This window comes from Capricornis sumatraensis, chromosome 9, assembly GCF_032405125.1.
Source record: "Capricornis sumatraensis isolate serow.1 chromosome 9, serow.2, whole genome shotgun sequence".
In the NCBI taxonomy this organism is placed as follows: Eukaryota; Metazoa; Chordata; class Mammalia; order Artiodactyla; family Bovidae; genus Capricornis; species Capricornis sumatraensis.
In genome coordinates, this window is record NC_091077.1 from 93059769 (window position 1) to 93078608 (window position 18840).

Consider the following 18840-nt stretch of genomic DNA (forward strand, 5'->3'; position numbering starts at 1 on the left):
TTCCTAGTTATGTTCATTCTAAGGAGTTATATATTGGATTTCTAATTATTAAGCCAGTTTATAGATTTCATTACTGAATTCATATATTAATAAAGCAAATGTTTCAAAAGTTTAGTCTAATAGAAAAAAATAAAGAGAAATAACAAGGTCTGTGATCAGGAGTTCCATTTTTTGGTTCTGATTCTATGATTTAATCAGTGAACAATCTCAGGCAAGTCTCTTAACATCTCTTGCTGTGCTTAGTCGCTCAGTCATGTCTGACTCTTTTCAACCCCATGGACTGTAGCCCGCCAGGCTCTGCTGTCCACGGGGATTTCCCAGGCAAGAATACTGGAGTGGATTGCCATGCCCTCCTCCAGGGGATCTTCCCAACCCAGGGATCGAACCCAGGTCTGCTGCACTGCAGGCAGATTCTTTAGCATCTGAGCCACCAGGGAAGCCCAGGAAGACTGGAGTGGTTAGGCTGACCCTTCTCCAGGAGATCTTCCTGACCCAGGAATCGAACCAGGGTCTCTTGCATTGCAGGCAGATTCTTTACCAGCTCATCTACCAGGGAAGCCCGGCAATAAAATGAGGATACTGCCTTCTTTGTTTTCACCTTTTTATTCTAAAGTGACAAGACTGTGATATCTTATGGATAAGCTATACAGAAATCATAGCGTGTTTCAAGAGGAAGAAAATAAACCAGTTTTTAAGTAATGTACTCCAGTCAATCTGGATAAGTTATATTATTAACTGAAGCATAGATCTATTTTTTATTAGTGGTAAAATGCAAATATTGTGGGATTATGGTTATGTGTCTCAGCTATATTTCCTTGAAACCTGTTATTTTTCAAGTCAAACAGAAACCACAGTAAAAGACTTAGTTTTCTTATGAATTAGTGTATCTTATTAGGGATTTTGAGATAACTGTAATTGGTAATAGAAGAATAGGAGACTTACAAAGATTTAAATAGGAGAGAAAAAATAAAAGGCACAGTCCCTCATGACCACTGCAATGTCTTAGTTTCTTTCAATTCAATAAGTCTACTTCAGAAATAATGCTCTCTTGTGGCTCAGCAGGTGAAGAATCCGCCTGCTGTGTGGGAGACCTGGGTTCGATCCCTGGGTTGGGAAAATCTCCTGGAGAAGGGAAAGGCTACCCACTCCAGTATTCTGGCCTGGAGAATTCCATGGACTGTACAGTCCACGGGGTCACAAAGAGTCGGGCACGACGGAGCGACTTACTTTCACTAGAGGACTGACTGTTTTTGGATAAAAAGCAAACAGTGAGGGAACACCTGAAAACTAGAAAATAAGACTTTAAAAGGAGATAAGTTAACATTGATGGAGAAACAACTTGCACAAAGGCCAAGCATTTTTCATCACTTTGAAGTTCTGCCCCTTTGACCCCTTGACAAAATTTGGTCTCTGTGAACATCGGTACTACCTGTTCCTATTCCAAGAGACTTTTCTGACCTGGGGGAGGAGGGTTTGCTCAACGTGTAGATGGAAGAGAAGACTAACTGGGGGCAAGGAGCAGTTTTGCTTTCTCAGGCCACCACCTAAAATCCATTGATCTCTTCTAAGTCATTTTCAGTATGGTTTTGTGCTGAGTGTCAGATGGTTCAAGAACTCAAGAACTGAAAGAGAAATAATGGTTGAAGCAAGTGGGTCCCCGATTCTTTATAATCTTGTGAGACAATTCAGCTCTTATCAGAAACAACTCAAAACAGCAGGGGGTGGAGGAGCTTTCAAGGTTGTTTTGCTTTCGGTTCAATAAAGTCTACATCAGAAATAATGCTCTCTTCGAAACTAGCAGACTGACCATTTGGGAGGTAAAAAGGAAACAATGAGGAATATATGAAAACTAGAAAATAAGACTTTAAAAGGAGAGAATTATCACAGAGTCTTTACATAAAGCTATATATTGCTATTTTGCAGTGATAATGGCCAAGAGAAGATGTAATATAATGACTTAAAAATAGTTAAAAGGATAGTCAAGTAATGTCTGGAGGATAGCTAAAAAGTACAGGAAGAACAAAACCATGATTATGAGCCAGTTAGGTTTTTTAATATGGATTCTATTAAGTATTTTATGGAAATGGTGATTCCAAAATAGTGTATAAGAAAGCATATAGGTTGAAAACCAAATGTAAATGATATATATAGTTAATGGACTGACAGGATAACCACTAAATCCTCAACCTTCATTTTCCCAAGACATTAAGTATAGAGATTTAAAGACAGAATATTAAGGATCAAACAATGTGAGAATGTTTACACCTGGTCCTGAAGGTTGGGTAACCCATGAACACTTCCTGTTTAGACATGTAACTCATTCTGACTTTACCATCCACTCGAGCTGTGGGCAGGAGAACAACACAGCTGGAGAAAACATAGTACCCCCAAAACAATGATAGGACTTACTTAAATGTCTAGAGAGAGCCACTAGGCTCGTCATAATAAATGCCATTTACATATGAAGAAAACTGGCCAGCAAGTTTGTCCATCAGCTTGTTTAATAAAAGCATCTGAGAAGCACAAAGTATTTTTTTACATTTTATGAATTTCTTACATGTTTAACAACAAAACTTAATCTGTGGTAAATGTTAAATTTTTAATAAAAAAAGAAAATCTGTATAACGTAATTTCTAGGTAATAACTTCCCCCCTCAACTTTCTCCCTCACCTTGTCCTAAGTATGTTAAATTTTGATGGGAACTAATGGTTAATGATTCCCCAAAGTAGCCTGTATACTGAAAAAATGTAAGATAACCTTTTACAAATAACAGATTCGGCAAAACTGACATCAATAAACTTTTAAAGATATCTTTAAAGATATATTTGGGTATCTATAAAACACTACTTTTACAAATAGTAACTTTCTCATACCTGGAATGTTATATAAGAAGTCCCATAATTGCTCTTCTTCTATGTAATTCACAAAGACATTTCCAAATGTTTGTGGAGAGAAAGTGCAGTGGTACAATACTTGAAAGACAGCTTCTGTCAAACTGGATCCTTGGTTCAGATTATTCTCTGTATTGGAAACTTGTTCTTGAAAGGTACATTCTTGAAAAGAACAAAAATGATTTAGTAAGGTAGGTAGCAATGAATATGATTACATTCTTATTACTAACACAAGCATAACAGTGTAAAAATGTGTTTGATTATTATTTATCTAATAGGAGAAATGCCATATTCTTTCAGATCGAAGGTCCATTCCCCAACTGGGTCCAAACCCAGTATAATTTCTGAGAGAATTATGGATATTTGTGGGGGGAAAAGTTGTGAGAAGAACCACATGATATCATGTCAAAGGGCAATAGTAGTTTACTTTTATGTCAGAATTCTTTATCCTCCTAAAGAAACTTTTTTTGATTTCTCATTTAAAAGTAACACATATTCATTTTAGAAATTGTAAAAAATTCAGACTAAGAAACTAAGAAAATTAAAAGTGCATCAAATCCTACCAACCAGTGATAGTTACTATATTTGGTGCAGTATTTCATTCATATTATATACAAACATACACTATATATATATGTGTGTGTGTGTGTGTGTGTGTGTGTATAACTTGAACATCAAACAGAATTATTTTATATACTCCTTATTATTGACAATCTACTTATAACTAGTTGAATCTTTGTATCTCTCTTTGGGACTTTTGTTCTGAACATTATATACCCTTTATTCAGAACATAAATTTCATAGGAAATTCACAGTTATAGCGTTCTCGGTATTATGCTATCAATTCTACAAATAAATTTATAAGTGTTTCTCAACCCCATAGCTTCCTGTCATTTCAGAATGAAGAGGTTTCTCAGCTTGTTTCTCAGTAAAATCAAATAGGAATTCCCACAAAGGCAGATTCATTTTAATCGGCCTTTTCAGTCCTCCTCCAGCCCCATTACCACTCTTCAAAGGTCAGTTCCTCTACTGTTGCATCGACAGGTTGGACTGAAAAGGCGAAATAATTTCTCTCTTGTTTAGATAATTAGCATGCTATGTCCAGTATCATATGTAAAAGTATTTTTGAGTTAAAATAATAATGACTCACAATGTTTCTCATAATTTAAATATATTGAAAAAATACAATCTAGATCATTTTGGAATAAGTACATTTATTTTCTTGCTCATTTGGAAGCTCATCACTTCTATAGTTCCTCTTGATAATTTTATTTCTGTGATTTGATTTTCATGATCTAGAGAGTCTTCCCTAGGATTTTTGCTAGAACTATTGATAAAATAGTGTCCTCTTACTTTTGGGGCTGCTAAGCTGGTAGAAAGAAGGCTTGAAGCTACTAATGTCCATTTTGGGGAGAACTCCACAGAGAACCCATCACTTCATGGCAAATAGATGGGGAAACAGTGAAAACAGTGACAGACATTTTTTGGGGGCTCCAAAATCACTGCAGATAGTGACTGCAGCCATGAAATTAAAAGACACTTGCTCTTTGGAAGAAAATTATGACCAATCTAGACAGCATATTAAAAAGCAGAGACATTACTTTGCCAACAAAGGTCCATCTAGTCAAGGCTATGGTTTTTCCAGTAGTCATGTATGGATGTGAGAGTTGGACTATAAAGAAAGTTGAGCACAGAAGAATTGATGCTTTTGAACTGTGGTGTTGGAGAAGACTCTTGAGAGTGCCTCGGACTGCAAGGAGATCCAGCCAGTCCATCCTAAGGGAGATTAGTTCTGTGCGTTCATTGAAAGGACTGATGTTGAAGCTGAAACTCCAATCCTTTGGCCACCTGATGAGAAGAGCTGACTCACTGGAAAAGACCTTGATACTGGGAAAGATTGAAGGCAAGAGGATAAGGGGATGACAGAGGATGAGATGGTTGGATGGCATCACTGTCTCAATGGACATGAGTTTGAGTGAACTCCGGGAGTTGGTGATAGACAGAGAGGCCTGGTGTGCTGCAGTCTGTGGGGTCACAAAGAGTCAGACATGACTGAGCGACTGAACTGAACTGAACTGAACCACTGAGAACCAAGCCAATAAAGTAAGTAGAACCAAGAGATGGCACAGTCCTGATGGAATGACACTGTGTGAGAGCCTGGATCCAGCAATGCCTGTATACTTACGTTAGCCGAGCTGATAAATTTCCCTTTTTGGTTAAATCAGGTTAATTTGGGGTTCTGCCATTTGCATTCTAAAGGGTCCTAAGTTTTTCATCAAGCATAAAAGGTTAAATAACAAAGAGTCCTAGTCCAGGCATTCATAATTTCACCTTTTTTTAATCCAAATAGTTTCCTTAGTTCGCTCTGCTTTTCTGTCCCTCCAGTTCACCTTATATTCAAGTATCAGTTATCCTTTATGTCACTGCCCCATGTTTAAACCTTCCCCTGCTACTGCACTTTCTTAGAAATTCCTGAACCTCACAATCCAGAGTTTCCACAATCTTTCCCAAACTGTTTTAATCCCCAGACCTCTGCTCCTCCCTAACTAGTGTACTTGTTTCCCTTGCACACGTTCCCTCCCATCTCCTTTTGTTGGTCTCTACCATTTCAGTTCAGTTCAGTTCAGTCGCTCAGTCATGTCTGACTCTTTGCGACCCCATGGACTGCAGCATGCCAGGCCTCCCTGTCCATCACCAACTCCCGGAGTTTACCCAGACTCATGTCCATTGAGTTGGTGATGCCATCCAACCATCTCATTCTCTTGTCCCCTTCTCCTCCTGCCTTCAATCTTTCCCAGCATCAAGGTCTTTTCAAATGAGTCAGCTCTTCGCATCAGGGGGCTCAAGTATTGGAGTTTCAGCTTCAACAACAGTTCTTCCAATGAATGCACAGGACTGATCTTCTTTAGGATGGACTGGTTGGATCTCCTTGCAGTCCGAGGCACTCTCAATCGTCTTTTCCAACACGGCAGTTCAAAAGCATCAATTCTTCTGTGCTCAGCTTTCTTTATAGTCCAGCTCTCACATCCATACATGACTACTGGAAAAACCATAGCCTTGACTAGATGGACCTTTGTTGACAAAGTAATGTCCCTGCTTTTTAATATGCTACAATGTTCTGCCCCAGTAAAATTCCCAAGATTTAATCGATTGATTACTGTGTCAGCACTCACTATACTAGATGCTGAGGCCTACGCCTTCCATGAATTCACTGCCCGCCTCCTTGTGTATGTGTGTGGGGAGAGGGAATGACAGACGTGTAAACAGTCATTTCAACAATGTAAAGATAAGTAGGATGACCATACATCCTAGTCTGCCTCAGGCAGTCCTGGTTTATGTCTATGGCTCGGGGGTAATTAGTCGCAGCATCCTCTTTCATTCTCAAAAATATCCCGGTTTGAATAAGGAATTATTTGATCACCTTAAGTCTAAGTGCTTTAAATCGAAGACACTGGAAAATACAGAGGATGGTGCTTTACATCTGGGAAGGGAACACGGAGAAGTCACAGGGAAGATCATGTCTCAGCAGAGTCTTTAAGGGGAAGCAGCAATTTACTGGCATGACAAGGTTGAGGTGGGGAAGGCAGTTTCCAGGAAGACAGGAGAGCTGGGGCAGTGGGGAGAAGACGGGTAGTTGCTGGTTTGGTGACGCGGCTGAAGTGGGAATGGTGGGAGGGAAGGGGAGGTGAAACTGGACAATCGACACAGCCTGAAAAATCGAAGGCCCCATGAATCGCGCACTGACAATACACACGGAGAAAGGGGGATGGATATGAGGAATATTATAATAAAAATAATGAGGTGCATTACCATTGTTGCTATTACCAGCTAAATGTGTCAAGATATGTCAATGGGTATTTTTTATTACTATTTTTCCTTGCTTTGAAGGAAGTAGTCTATTTCTGTTTCCTTGCCTCAGGGATATTTGCTATTTGGAAAGCACAAACAGACTGAAGTCAGTTGCCCTCCTAGATTATAAAAAAAAAAAACAAAGAATGAAAGAAACAAAGAAAAGCTAAATCCATTGAATAGTTATTAGTTTGAACTAAAGGAAAAAAGCCACTTTTTATGACTCAAAGTATTGGTACAGCCGGATGATATGAAAGTGGAATCATATGTGTCCGGCAGGGGCCGAGGTGAGGGTCGGGAGAGAGGAGACCTCTGTCATTGGAGAGCGATGTCTTGGGCTGCAAGGACGTTGCTGGATGGCAGTGCACAGTGAGGCTTGTCGGGGGGAGGCAGGGAGGGACCCTGGATCCTTGACATGGGTTCTCAGTCTCACCAAAGGTTTCAAACCATACCTGACTGCTGTGCTTGGCAGGAGTGCTTGGAGAGGAAATAAAAAAGGGTACCTGTGCAGTAACCAGAGTGACCAGATAATTGAAAATTGATACCATCTCACAGGGACTTCTGTACTCCCCTGGGGTAAAGGTGGAAGCCCTAAGAATAGCTACGGTTAAAAATCCTACCAGCCAGGCAGCTGGGGCTCAGAATCTTCATAAAATTGATTTGAAGACAAAAAGTGACTTGGATATTCCTTGTGTATCTGAGTTTATGAATTGAGATTTATACCAACTCCATAAAAGCAGTTACTACCCACAAGGTACACTATGCTGAACATCACATGAGCTACTTTATGTCTAATTCCATCCTCATAATACTCTAAAGAGCCTCCTGATTAAGGCAAAAGAGGAGAGGGAAAAAGCTGGCTTAAAACTCAACATTCAAAAAATGGGATCATGGCATCTGGCTCCATCACTTCATGGCAAATAGAAGCAGAAAAGTGGAAGCACTGACAGATTTTCTTGGGCTCCAAAATCACTGTGGATGGTGACTGTAGCCATGAAATTAAGAGACACCTGCTCCTTGGAAGAAAAGCTAAGAAAAACCTAGACAGCGTATTAAAAAGCAGAGACATCACTTTGCCAACAAAGGTCCATGTAGTCAAAGCTATGGTTTTTCCAGTGGTCATATATGGATAGGGCTTCCCTGGTGGCTCAGATGGTAAAGAATCTGCCTGCAATACAGGAGACCTGGGTTCAATCCCTGGGTTGGGAAGATTCCCTGGAGAAGGGAATGGCTACCTGCTCCAGTATTCTGGCCTGGAGAATTCCATGGACAGAGGAGCCTGGCAGGCTATAGTCCATGGGATTGCAAAGGGTCGGACACGACTGAGCACCTTTCACTTGTACAGATAGGACAATTGTACCAGAAAGAAGGCTGAGCACTGAAGAATTGATGCTTTCGAATTGCGGTGTTGGAGAAGTCTCTTGAGAATCCCTTGGTCAGCAAGGAGATTAAACCAGTCAATCCTAAAGTAAATCGACCCTGAATATTTATTGGAAAGACTGATGCTGAAACTGAAGTACCACCTGATGTGAAGAGCCAACTTATTGGAAAAGACCCCAATTCTGGGAAAGATTGAGGGCAAAAGGAGAAGGCGGTGACAGAAGATGAGATGGTTGGATGGCATCATCAACTCAATGGATGTGAGTTTGAGCAAACTCCGGGAAATAGTGAAGGACAGGGAAGTCTGGTGTGCTGCAAACAGTCAGTCACACTTCAGACTGGTGGCTGAACAACAGTGGGAGTTGGGGCGGGGGGTCCCTTAGAATCTTGGCCTAAGCCTTCTTCCAGCCTCACAGCTTTACACCTGGCTTAGTAATTCTGTTATCCTTTCATTTCAAAGATCTTTTTTATGTACAAGTTTCCAGTTCTCCATCTCTGGCTCTGATCTTTCTCTTTTATTCTCTTTGCTGTGTTTGCTATTTTTGTCTAGGATACCACTATTGTCTGTTTATCCCCAGGCTCAATGCCTTAGCAATTTTCATCCCTTCTCTAAATTGTTAGATGTAATGAAATAACTGGGTCCTTGCCCCCATCCCCCTTTCCATAATGTATCAAAGTTTGATTTGCCTTCCATTGAGTCCCTTCTTCTCTGTTCCTAATGTAGGGGAGCAGAATTTGCCACCCTGTGTCTCTTTGACATATTAAATATTTTAAGCTGATTAGTTCTTAAGAAGCAGCATACAAGGCAAAAACTCTGAACACCAAGTAGGAGTTACCCTTAGGTAAGAAACAATCAATTTGTAAGGGAAATCTCCATTTGTTAAGGGAGTCTTCCTTGTTGTACCTGGAAGAGGAGAATGACCAACTCTGTAGAAACTCTTATCAATGGAAAAGGCACTGACTTAAACCTGGATAATGACCTTACCCTGATCAACTTTGCTTCTGCTGGTAACCTCCCTTAACTGACTCTCCCCACCCTCATCATCCTTTTCTATCTTTAACTGAAAAGTTAAAGTTAAGTCGCTCAGTTGTGTCCGACTCTTTGCTACCCCATGGACTGTAGCCCACCAGGCTCCTCCGTCCATGGGATTCTCCAGGCAAGAATACCGGAGTGGGTTGCCATTTCCTTCTCCAATCTTTAGCTGAGGGTGGTATAAAATCTGCCTGCAGTGCAGGAGACCCAGGTTCAATCCCTGGGTCAGGAAGATCCCCTGGAGAAGAAAATGGCAACCCACTCCAGTATTCTTGCCTGGAAAATCCCATGGACAGAGGAGCTTAGCGCGGATACATTCCATAGGGTTGCAAGAGCCGGACATTACTTAGCGACTAAACCACTAAGGGTGGTATTTAACCTCTCTAGGTGGCTCAAATGGTAAAGAATCTGCCTGCAATGCAGGAGACATGGGCTTGATCTCTGGGTCAGGAAGATCCCCTGGAGAAGGAAATGGCAACCCACTCCAGTGTTCTTGCCTGGAGAATCCCATGAACAGAGGAGCATGGTGGGCTACAGTCCACGGGCTTGCAAAGAATTGGATAGAACTGAGCGACTAACGTTAACTTCGACCATTTAGGCGAGTTACTCAATTTTTCCCTGTGGGTGGGTGGGTGTGGGTGCGTTAGTCACTCAGTCATGTCTGACGCTCTGTGACTCCAGGGACTGTAGCCTGCCTCCTCTGTCTATGGAATTTTCCAGGCAAGAATACAGGAGTGGGTTGCCATTTCCTTCTCCAGGGGATCTTTCCAACCCAGGGACTGAACCAGAGTCTCCTGTGTCTCCTGCATTGGCAGGCGGATTCTTTATTTCGGGGCCACCTGGGAAGCCTGTCTCCATGTATGCATGTTATCAACCTTTGGTTTGTCTCCTGTTGATCTCCAGTTAATTTCCTGGACTCACCAGAAGAATGTAGAAGGGTAGAGGCAAGTGTCTTCTTGCCTGATAGGGGAGACAAGGCAGGGTTGGTTGGCTTGTGCAGCCTGCCTGACTACAGGGGGTGCATTCTGGCCCCTGCCCCCCCTGTCAAGTCCATCAGGGAAGGCTCTGCCGCAGCAAGGGAGAACTGTGTGTTTTGGCTCTGTTGGTCATTGGGGGTGGAGAGTGGAAAGCTGGGACCTTTGGAGGCATAAAGGGACCAGCTCAATCGTGGAGTAGTGTTGGCAAGTCACATATTTGAAAGCGTATTCTCTGACCCAGCTTTTGCCAATAATAAAGCTGCTCTTTCGAATTCCGTCTGCCTTCTCCTTTATCTATTAAACAGTTTCTATATTATATAAACAAATAAAAAATTTGGGAACAGGTTGTCTTTTCAATAACACTGAAGGGCCCTTTCCACTGCAGACATTATTTTAAACTCCTGGTGAGAAGTGAACTTGTTAGTGCTTCCGAGGAAGGGTGGTGTCAGGAGTGGAACTCGACCACCAACCCATTGGGAGGCTGTGTTTACAGCTACCAAAGATTTACACATCCATGGTGCCCCAGCTCTTTGCTTTCCAAGACTGCTTAATTTTTGCTTTCCACAAGAATTGTTGTTAATGACAAGCTCCTGCTGAGTCACTAAATCGATTTGGCAGTAATGCTGGGAGAGAGTGTGCCATGAGCTCAGGATTGGATTAACCAGATACTCAGGAGCATCCCCAACCAAGGGAAAAGACAGAAAGATGCACGTTAGACACAGGGATGAGCCAGAAAGCGCACAGACAGGAAATGCAGTGTATAAAACAAGGACCCAAAACCTAGGACACCAGGCCAATAAATTAACACCAGAGAAAAGGGGGGTGGAGCAGCACGTGAACACTGTTTTAGGGAAACTCTAGATCAGAATGCCACAGCCTAGATCACTGTGAAAACTAACAGCAAGAAAACTGAGAAAGTGAGTGAAGTCGCTTGGTCATTTCCGACTCTTTGCGACCTCTCTTAGGCTGCACCCCACAGGTCTACAAAGCCTGTACTTGCCCAGCTTCGAGGTGAAAGAGCCAGGAGTCAGAGACAGAAAGATCAACGGTTTAACCCAGCGGTCCCTAACCTTTTTGGCACCAAGGACTGGTTTCTTGGAAGACCATTTTTCCCGGGCTGGGGACAAGGGGCTGGTTGCGGTGGTCATGGGAGCGATGGGGAGGGCCAGGTGAAGAAGCATCACTCACTCTCCCACTGCTCACCTCCTGCAGAGCTGCCTGGTTCCTAACAGTATGCAGGCGGGTACTGGCCCACAGTCTGGGGGCTGGGGACCCCTGGTTTAATGGACGGGAGAGCTTACATGTCTGAAGCAAGGTCCTGGAATGACACCTCCCCGTGGGCCTCACCGTGTGCAGCAGGCTGCGGGCGGGACATGGCGGCAGTCTTGACTTCCAGAGAGACGGGGAGATTGCCCGCTGTCGGGGAACTGGCGTTAGGCGGGCTCATTAGTTACCAGGGAAACTTACCGCTCCCTAGACAAGAACAATCAGCAGCTGGAGCCCGGGGCAAGTAAGGAGGAAGGTCAGTCCTGTGCATAGGGTTTAGGTGAAGCAGGCACTGGCCGGGCAGGGGAAGCAAACACAGAACAACAGAGTCGCCATCTTGAGGGGCCTGACCCGCAACCTGCCAATTATTCACAAGCTTTCAGTAAATATGACTCATTACTGCCCCCAGCCCAGCTTATGCTTCCTTGTGGCCCAGCTGGTAAAGAATCCACCTGCAATGCAGGAGACCTGGGTTCGATCCCTGGAGAAGGGAAAGGCTACCCACACCAGTATTCTGGCCTGGAGAATTCCATGGACAGTCCATGGGGTTGCAAAGAGCTGGACATGTCTGAGCGACTTTCACTTTCACCCCAACTTATTCTGATAAAATTGAAATCTTTAAAAAGACATCTGAGGAAATGGAGCTTAAATATATGAAGATCAAAAATATTCTTTTTAGAGATCCTCTGGCCCAAGTTTTTTTCGTAGGAATTATTATTATGTTGCTCTATGTTCTAAAATGCTTGTATATAAGTTGAAGTCCAGCAGTTACAACTTATCCTAAGCTGTTTTCCTCAATACCTAAAGAATCACTGGACATTAGGTTTCGAGCTCTTTTGAATACCCAGAGTCCTAAATTCTGGACTATGACGGTGGTGAGATGGGCAGCAGGTCTTTATTGAATATCCGAATGGTACAAGCCCTATGCTAAGCGTTTCACATACAATTTCACATTTATCTTGAGCCTTGTAAAAACTCCATTTTGTTTTTAATAAATGAAGAAACCAAGTCTTAAAGACGCTGACCCTTAATGAAATAAAGGAGAGAAAAGTGTTTTAAAAATAATCAAGAAAAATAGCTACATTCAATAAATATTTATGACTGAGCAACTGATTCCAGTTCCTTGAAACCTGATAACCTGTACATGGCATACAGGCAATTATGTATGTTCAAAAATTATTTTGTTTTATTTACACATTAGTAAATGTAGATAGGCAGTTTCAAACAGTTCTGACTGTATTGACCTGTATCTACTGAAGTCCTTCCTTATACTCTAGAAGGTAGGATTTTCCAAAGTGCATTTGTGGGATGTTACTGGGTAGCACATATGTTCTGGGAAGTGCTGGCTCCAACAATAGGAAACACTTTTGTTTTTTGCAGGATTTATCACAGCCTTTAATTATTCATGAGCTCTGTGACTCTCTAAGAAGGCATTTTAGTATATATGTGGTGTTTCTAAGCATTTTGACCATGAAACCCTTTTCTAGTATTGCATCTAGTGAGAGTGCTATTCAATAAAACTGAATCTAGGAATTATGTTTGCAGAGTCTCTTACATTAACTCCAAGCCTTTTAGGTTTGCAAATCAAAGTGAGCAGCTTGAATGCAAAAGGAACAGGTAAAAGAACAAAGGGCTATTCTGCATAAGAACATTCTCAACTGGAAAAGAAATTACAAAGCAGGTTATCAAAGTTGTATTTAATTTGAATTCAAACAAATAATTTGTGGAGTAAAGAGGAATTTTGCTTCAGCTACTAGTAGGCATTAGCAAGACTAACAAGCACAGCCAAAATAGGTCTTTAAAACTTTGATTCTTACCCTACAGATTAATACCAACTTCTAACTGATTAAGAAACAATGAGGTCATATGGTTGGCAGACACCTTACATGGAGCTCCATTATTTGGTCAATAAATGAATAAATACTTGTGGAATGAATGAATAAAAAGCCTTCTAGCATCTGTGACAATGCTGACCTAGCATCCTTTTGAATCCTTTCAAGAGTAGGATATCCACCACCATTTAAGGCAGCTGGCCATCTACTGCTTTGGACAGCTCAAGTTACCAAACTGCTTCTTGCATTTAAAAAACAGAGAGAGAACACTTATTGGAAGGGTCCACAGAAATCCAGGCTAGTCTCTTTAGGTGAACAGAGAAAGACACACAGAGTTGTAAACAACATCCTCAGTTATGATTACGGATGACCATCTGGTGTTTTGGTTGACAGGCAAAATCCATTTCCTTTTAACTTATTCCCAACCATGTCCACTTGCAAAACTGAATAGCACAGGTTTTTTTTTTTCATTTTTTTTCTACATGATGACTTAAAATATTTGAATGTAGTTATCCTGACTCCTCTAGTTTTTTTCTTCTCCAAGGTACACATACCCAATTCATTCAAGGAAGGTATGGCTTGGTTTTTACTTCATATCACTTTGACTCATCAGTGGGCATTTGCCACATAAGCAGTTTGTGCCAAGGAAAGACCATTAAGCACAGGTGGACTGTTGGACCAAATTCTGCAACTGGCAGACTTAAGGACGAAGAAAAGAGTTTTGAGCTTCACTTGTGCTCTTGAATAAGCACAAAGTCCACTGAGCAAAAGGTATCAATATTTCAAAGGGAAATTTCCTCTGTAAGGTAGACACCATGCCTATCTGTCCAGCAGGAATGTCTACTCAGACTATGGGAGAGAAGTTAAAAGCACCATGCTAGGTGTATGGACCACAGCCTTGTCTAACTCAATGAAACTAAGACCCATGTTGTGTAGGGCCACCCAAGATAGACGGGACATCGTGGAGAGTTATGACAAAACGTGGTCCACTAGAGAAGGGAATGGCAAATCACTTCAGTATTCCTGCCTTGAGAACCCCATGAACAGCATGAGAAGGCAAAAAGATAGGACACTGAAAGATGAACTCCCAGGCTGGTAGGTACCCAATATGCTACTGGAGATCAGTGGAGAAATAACTTCAGAAAGAATGAAGAGGTGGAGCCAAAAAAAAAAAAACAACAACACCACCCAGTTGTGGATGTGACTGGTGATGGAAGTAAAGTCCGAAGCTGTAAAGAACAATATTGCATAGGAACCTGGAATGTTAGGTCCATGAATCAAGGTAAATTGGAAGAGGTCAAACAGGAGATGGCAAGAGGGAACATCGACATTTTAGGAATCAGTGAACTACAATGGACCAGAATGGGTGAATTTAATTCAGATGACCATTGTATCTGCTACTGTGCCCACAAATCCCTTAGAAGAAATGGAATAGCTCTCATAGCCAACAAGAGTCCAAAACAAAGTACTTGGGGGCAATACCAAAAATGACAGAATGATCTCTGTTTATTTCCAATGCAAACCATTCAATATAACATTAATCCAAGTCTATGCCCCAACCACTAATGCAGAAAAGCTGAAGTTGAATGGTTCTGTGAAGACCTATAAGACCTTCACCAAAAAGTGACCAGGCTTCAACAGTATGTGAACTGTAAACTTCCAGATGTTCAAAGTGGATTTAGAAAAGGCAGAGGAACCAGAGATCAAGTTACCAATATCAGCTGGATCATCAAAAAAGCAAGAGAGTTCCAGAAAAACATCTACTTTGGCTTTATTGACTACATCTAAGCCTTTGACTTTGTGGATCACAACAAACTGTGGAAAATTCTTCAAGAGATGGGATACTAGACCACTTTACCTTCCTCCTGACAAATGTGTATGTAGGTCAAGAAGCAACAATTAGAACTGGACATGGAACAACAGACTGGTTCCAACTTGGGAAAGGAGTATGTCAAGGCTGCATTTTGTCACCTTGCTTATTTAACTTAATGCAGAGTACATCATGCAAAATATTGAGCTGAATGGAGCACAAGCTGGAATCAAGATTGCTGAGAGAATTATCAATAACCTCAGATATGCAGATGACACCACCCTTAAGGCAAAAAGCAAAGAAGAATTAAAGAGCCTCTTGATGAAAGTGAAAGAGGAGCATGAAAAAGTTGGCTTAAAACTCAACATTCAGAAAACTATGATCATGGCATCTGATTCCATCACTTCATAGAAAATAGATGGCAAAAAAATGAAAACAATGAGAGACTTTATTTTCTTGTACTCCAAAATCACTGTAGATGGTGAATACAGCCATGAAACTGAAAGATGCTTGCTCCTTCAAAGAAAAGCTATGACCAACCTAAACAACTATTAAAAAGCAGTGTCATTACTTTGCCAACAAAGGTCCATCTAGTCAAAACTATGGTTTTTCCAGTAGTCATGTATGGATATGAGAGTTGGATTATAAAGCAAGCTGTGTGCTGAAGAATTGATGCTCTTGAACTGTGGTGTTGGAGAAGACTCTTGAGAGTCCTTTGGACTGCAAGGAGATCCAACCAGTCCATCCTAAAGGAAATCACTCCTGAATATTCACTGGAAGGACTGATGCTGAAGCTGAAACTCCAATACTTTGGCCACTTGATGTGAAGAACTGACTCATTGGAAAAGACCCTGATGCCAGGAAAGATTGAAGGCTGGAGAAGGGGACGACAGAGGATGAGATTGTAGGATGGCATCACTGACTCAATGGACATGAGTTTGAGCAAGCTCCGGGACTTGGTGAGGGAAGCCTGGTGTGCTGCAGTCCATGGGGTCACAAAGAGTTGGACACGACTGAGCAACTGAACTGAACTGAAGTCTATGTGTGGGTCTTCTCGCCAAATGACTACCTTGCAGAAAAGTGAGCACCTGAGTGCTGCACAATATCCCTGAACAAGGCTTGGCAACTACAGCCCAGGGGACATGACCAGCTTGATTCCTGTTTCAGGAAGGCCCAGAGCCAAGAATGATTTTTACTTTTGTAAACGGTTGAAAAAGAATCAAAAGTAGAATATGATTTGTAACACAAAATTTATGCAAAATCCAAATTTCAGTGTCCATAAAAAAATGTTAATGGAGTATCGGTGATGGGGTTCAAGAATGCTACATCAAAAGAAGGCACTTTGGTATACTTAATATTTTAAGTTAAAGGAGTTAAGAAAAGAACAGAAGCAGGAATGTCACTCTGATTCCCCCCGCCCTTCTTGAAACATGTCATAAAACACTCATGTCTCTAGTATAGCTCCCCTCCCTATACCAGGGGTACAGGCGCATCCTTATCTCTGAAGTCAAAAGGACACTGAGAAGAATCCTAGCAAATGAGCCTTGCTAATTTTCCCCCAGTTTTCTTACAGTTATCTCACATTACTTGACCTATCGTATTTCTCCACAACTATCCATTCTTCATTACGTGTCGTCGCTCAGTCATGTCCGACTCTTTGTGACCCCCATGGACTGGATCCTACGAGGCTCCTCCCTCCATGGGATTTTCCAGGCAGGAGTACAGGAGTGGGTTGCCATTTCCTTCTCCAGGGGATCTTCCCGACCCAGGGATCAAACCCGGGTCTCCTGCATTGCAGGCAGATACTTTACCCTTTAAGCCAAACCTAGCCTAATGACATTTTCTGTTTCTCTGGATCCTTACCTCCTTAGGAAGGATCCTGTGTCACGTAAAACTTATATCAAATAAATAAATATGCTTTTCTCCTGTTATTCTCTGTTAGTTTAATTTGCAAACCCAGCCAGTGACCCTGAAAGGGTTGAGAACTTTCCTCCACTGCAGTCACGTCCCTTGCTAATGTACGGTCCTGCTAGAATGGTAGAGTTTGGTCGCTGTGATGGAGACTGTTGTTGTTGTTCAGTCGCTCAGTCTGACTCTTTGTGACCCCATGGACTGCAGCACCCCAGACCTCCCACCATCAACTCCTGGAGCTTGCTCAAACCCATGTCCACTGAGTCGGTGATGCCATCCAACCATCTCATCCTCTATCATCCTCTTCTCCTGCTTTCTATCTTTCCCAGCATCAGGGTCTTTCCTAATGAGTCAGTTCTTCACATCAGGTGGCCAAAGTATTGGAGCTTCAGTATCAGTCTTTCTAATGAATATTCAGGACTGATTTCCTTTAGAACTGACTGGTTTGATCTCCTTGCAGATAGAGACTGTATGGCCCGGAAAGCCCTCAATCCATGGTCCATCTGGCCCTCACAGAAAAGTTGGCTGACTTCTATTCTAGAATGCTGGAAGAAAGCACACATACATCCTAACCATCTAATACTACGTAAGGAGAGCTTCCATCTACTCCCAAGTAACTCACAAGCAAAAGTAGGTGTTAGCTCTTCAAGAAGCCTTTCCTTACCACCCAATCTCTTATCAGTCACTCTGCTTTAGAAAAGCACCTCATGGTACTTAACAGCAACTGAACTTATCTAATTTACATATATTCTTACTTTTTAAGGTCTGTCCTCCCCATCTTTCTCCAGCAATTAATCCCCCAGAATGTGAATGCGAGATGACATGTCATTTTTACCACTGTATCTCTAGCTGAGAACAGTGCCTTGTACGTAGTCAATGCCCCTTAAATTTTAGTTGAATAGAGAATTGTTTATAAAATCAAACAAGCCAAACATTTTTAGAAATTAATTCAGAAGAGTATTATTTCTTATCTCTAGGAACAAATGTCTCCACAAAGACTCATGTTTTCAATTTAGAATTCATTTAAAAACAATAGATACACTTTCATGAAATAATAGCTCTTCATTCTTCTAACAAGGACCATGTAAACATCAAGGGGGCAATTTGCCCAATTTCTTGGTATCTAAGTTTCCTCATTTGTAAAATGGCCCTAATGATTCAAGGGTCATTAATGAAATAATATGTTAAATCACTCTGAGTTGTTGGGGAAAAGATGCTACATAAAGTCAAGATAACAGTATCACTTGTAATATAATGCCCAGTTATTTACATGGTAACATGAGAAACACATTAACCACCAAAGAAGAAATGTTTCTATAAATATATTAGACATTTTATAGGTGCCAGAAAGAGATGGAATGTACAATATTTCAGCCACTGTCAAGCCAGATTAGATGTGATTCTGGGTAGGTAAAACATCACAGTAAAATTCATATCACCAATCTCCTAAGCTACATGCAAATGTTTTTAAGAAGTGCTATAACATACAAAACTTGAAAATATCTTTTTGGCCCAGTTCTCCTCTTTACACCCACGAGAGCTGCTAGGGCAATATCTTTTAGGCCAAACATGTCAAAGGGGAAACCCACCTCAAGGAGACACTTAAAGTTATGCTTGGATAGAAGGGAGAGTCACAGAGTAGCTGAGCGACAAACCACTGCATGGAAAGCATATGCTTCCAGACAGTGTAAAAGAAGAAAAGACTCTAATAGAAATTAAGTATCTATCAGGTATCAACAAATGGTGCTTTATGTTGATTTCCTTTTTTAAAGCTCAAAATAGACACATACGTCAGTATAAAATCCCATTTAGAAATGGGGAAGCTGAAGCTTAGACAGATGACAACATGGGGAGCCTGAAGTTTAGACAGATCACAATGCTCATGAATGAC

General features: G+C 41.5%; 1 protein-coding gene across 1 annotated transcript in view; it reads right to left on the reverse strand.

The window, feature by feature from the left end:
* The window catches only part of KIAA0825 (KIAA0825 ortholog), a 395065-nt gene that overhangs the window by 228150 nt on the left and 148075 nt on the right, over positions 1–18840 (reverse strand). The window contains exon 14 of the mRNA XM_068980982.1: positions 2874–3053. Within this exon, the coding sequence (XP_068837083.1) occupies positions 2874–3053 (180 nt within the window). The remainder of the gene's footprint in view (positions 1–2873; positions 3054–18840) is intronic.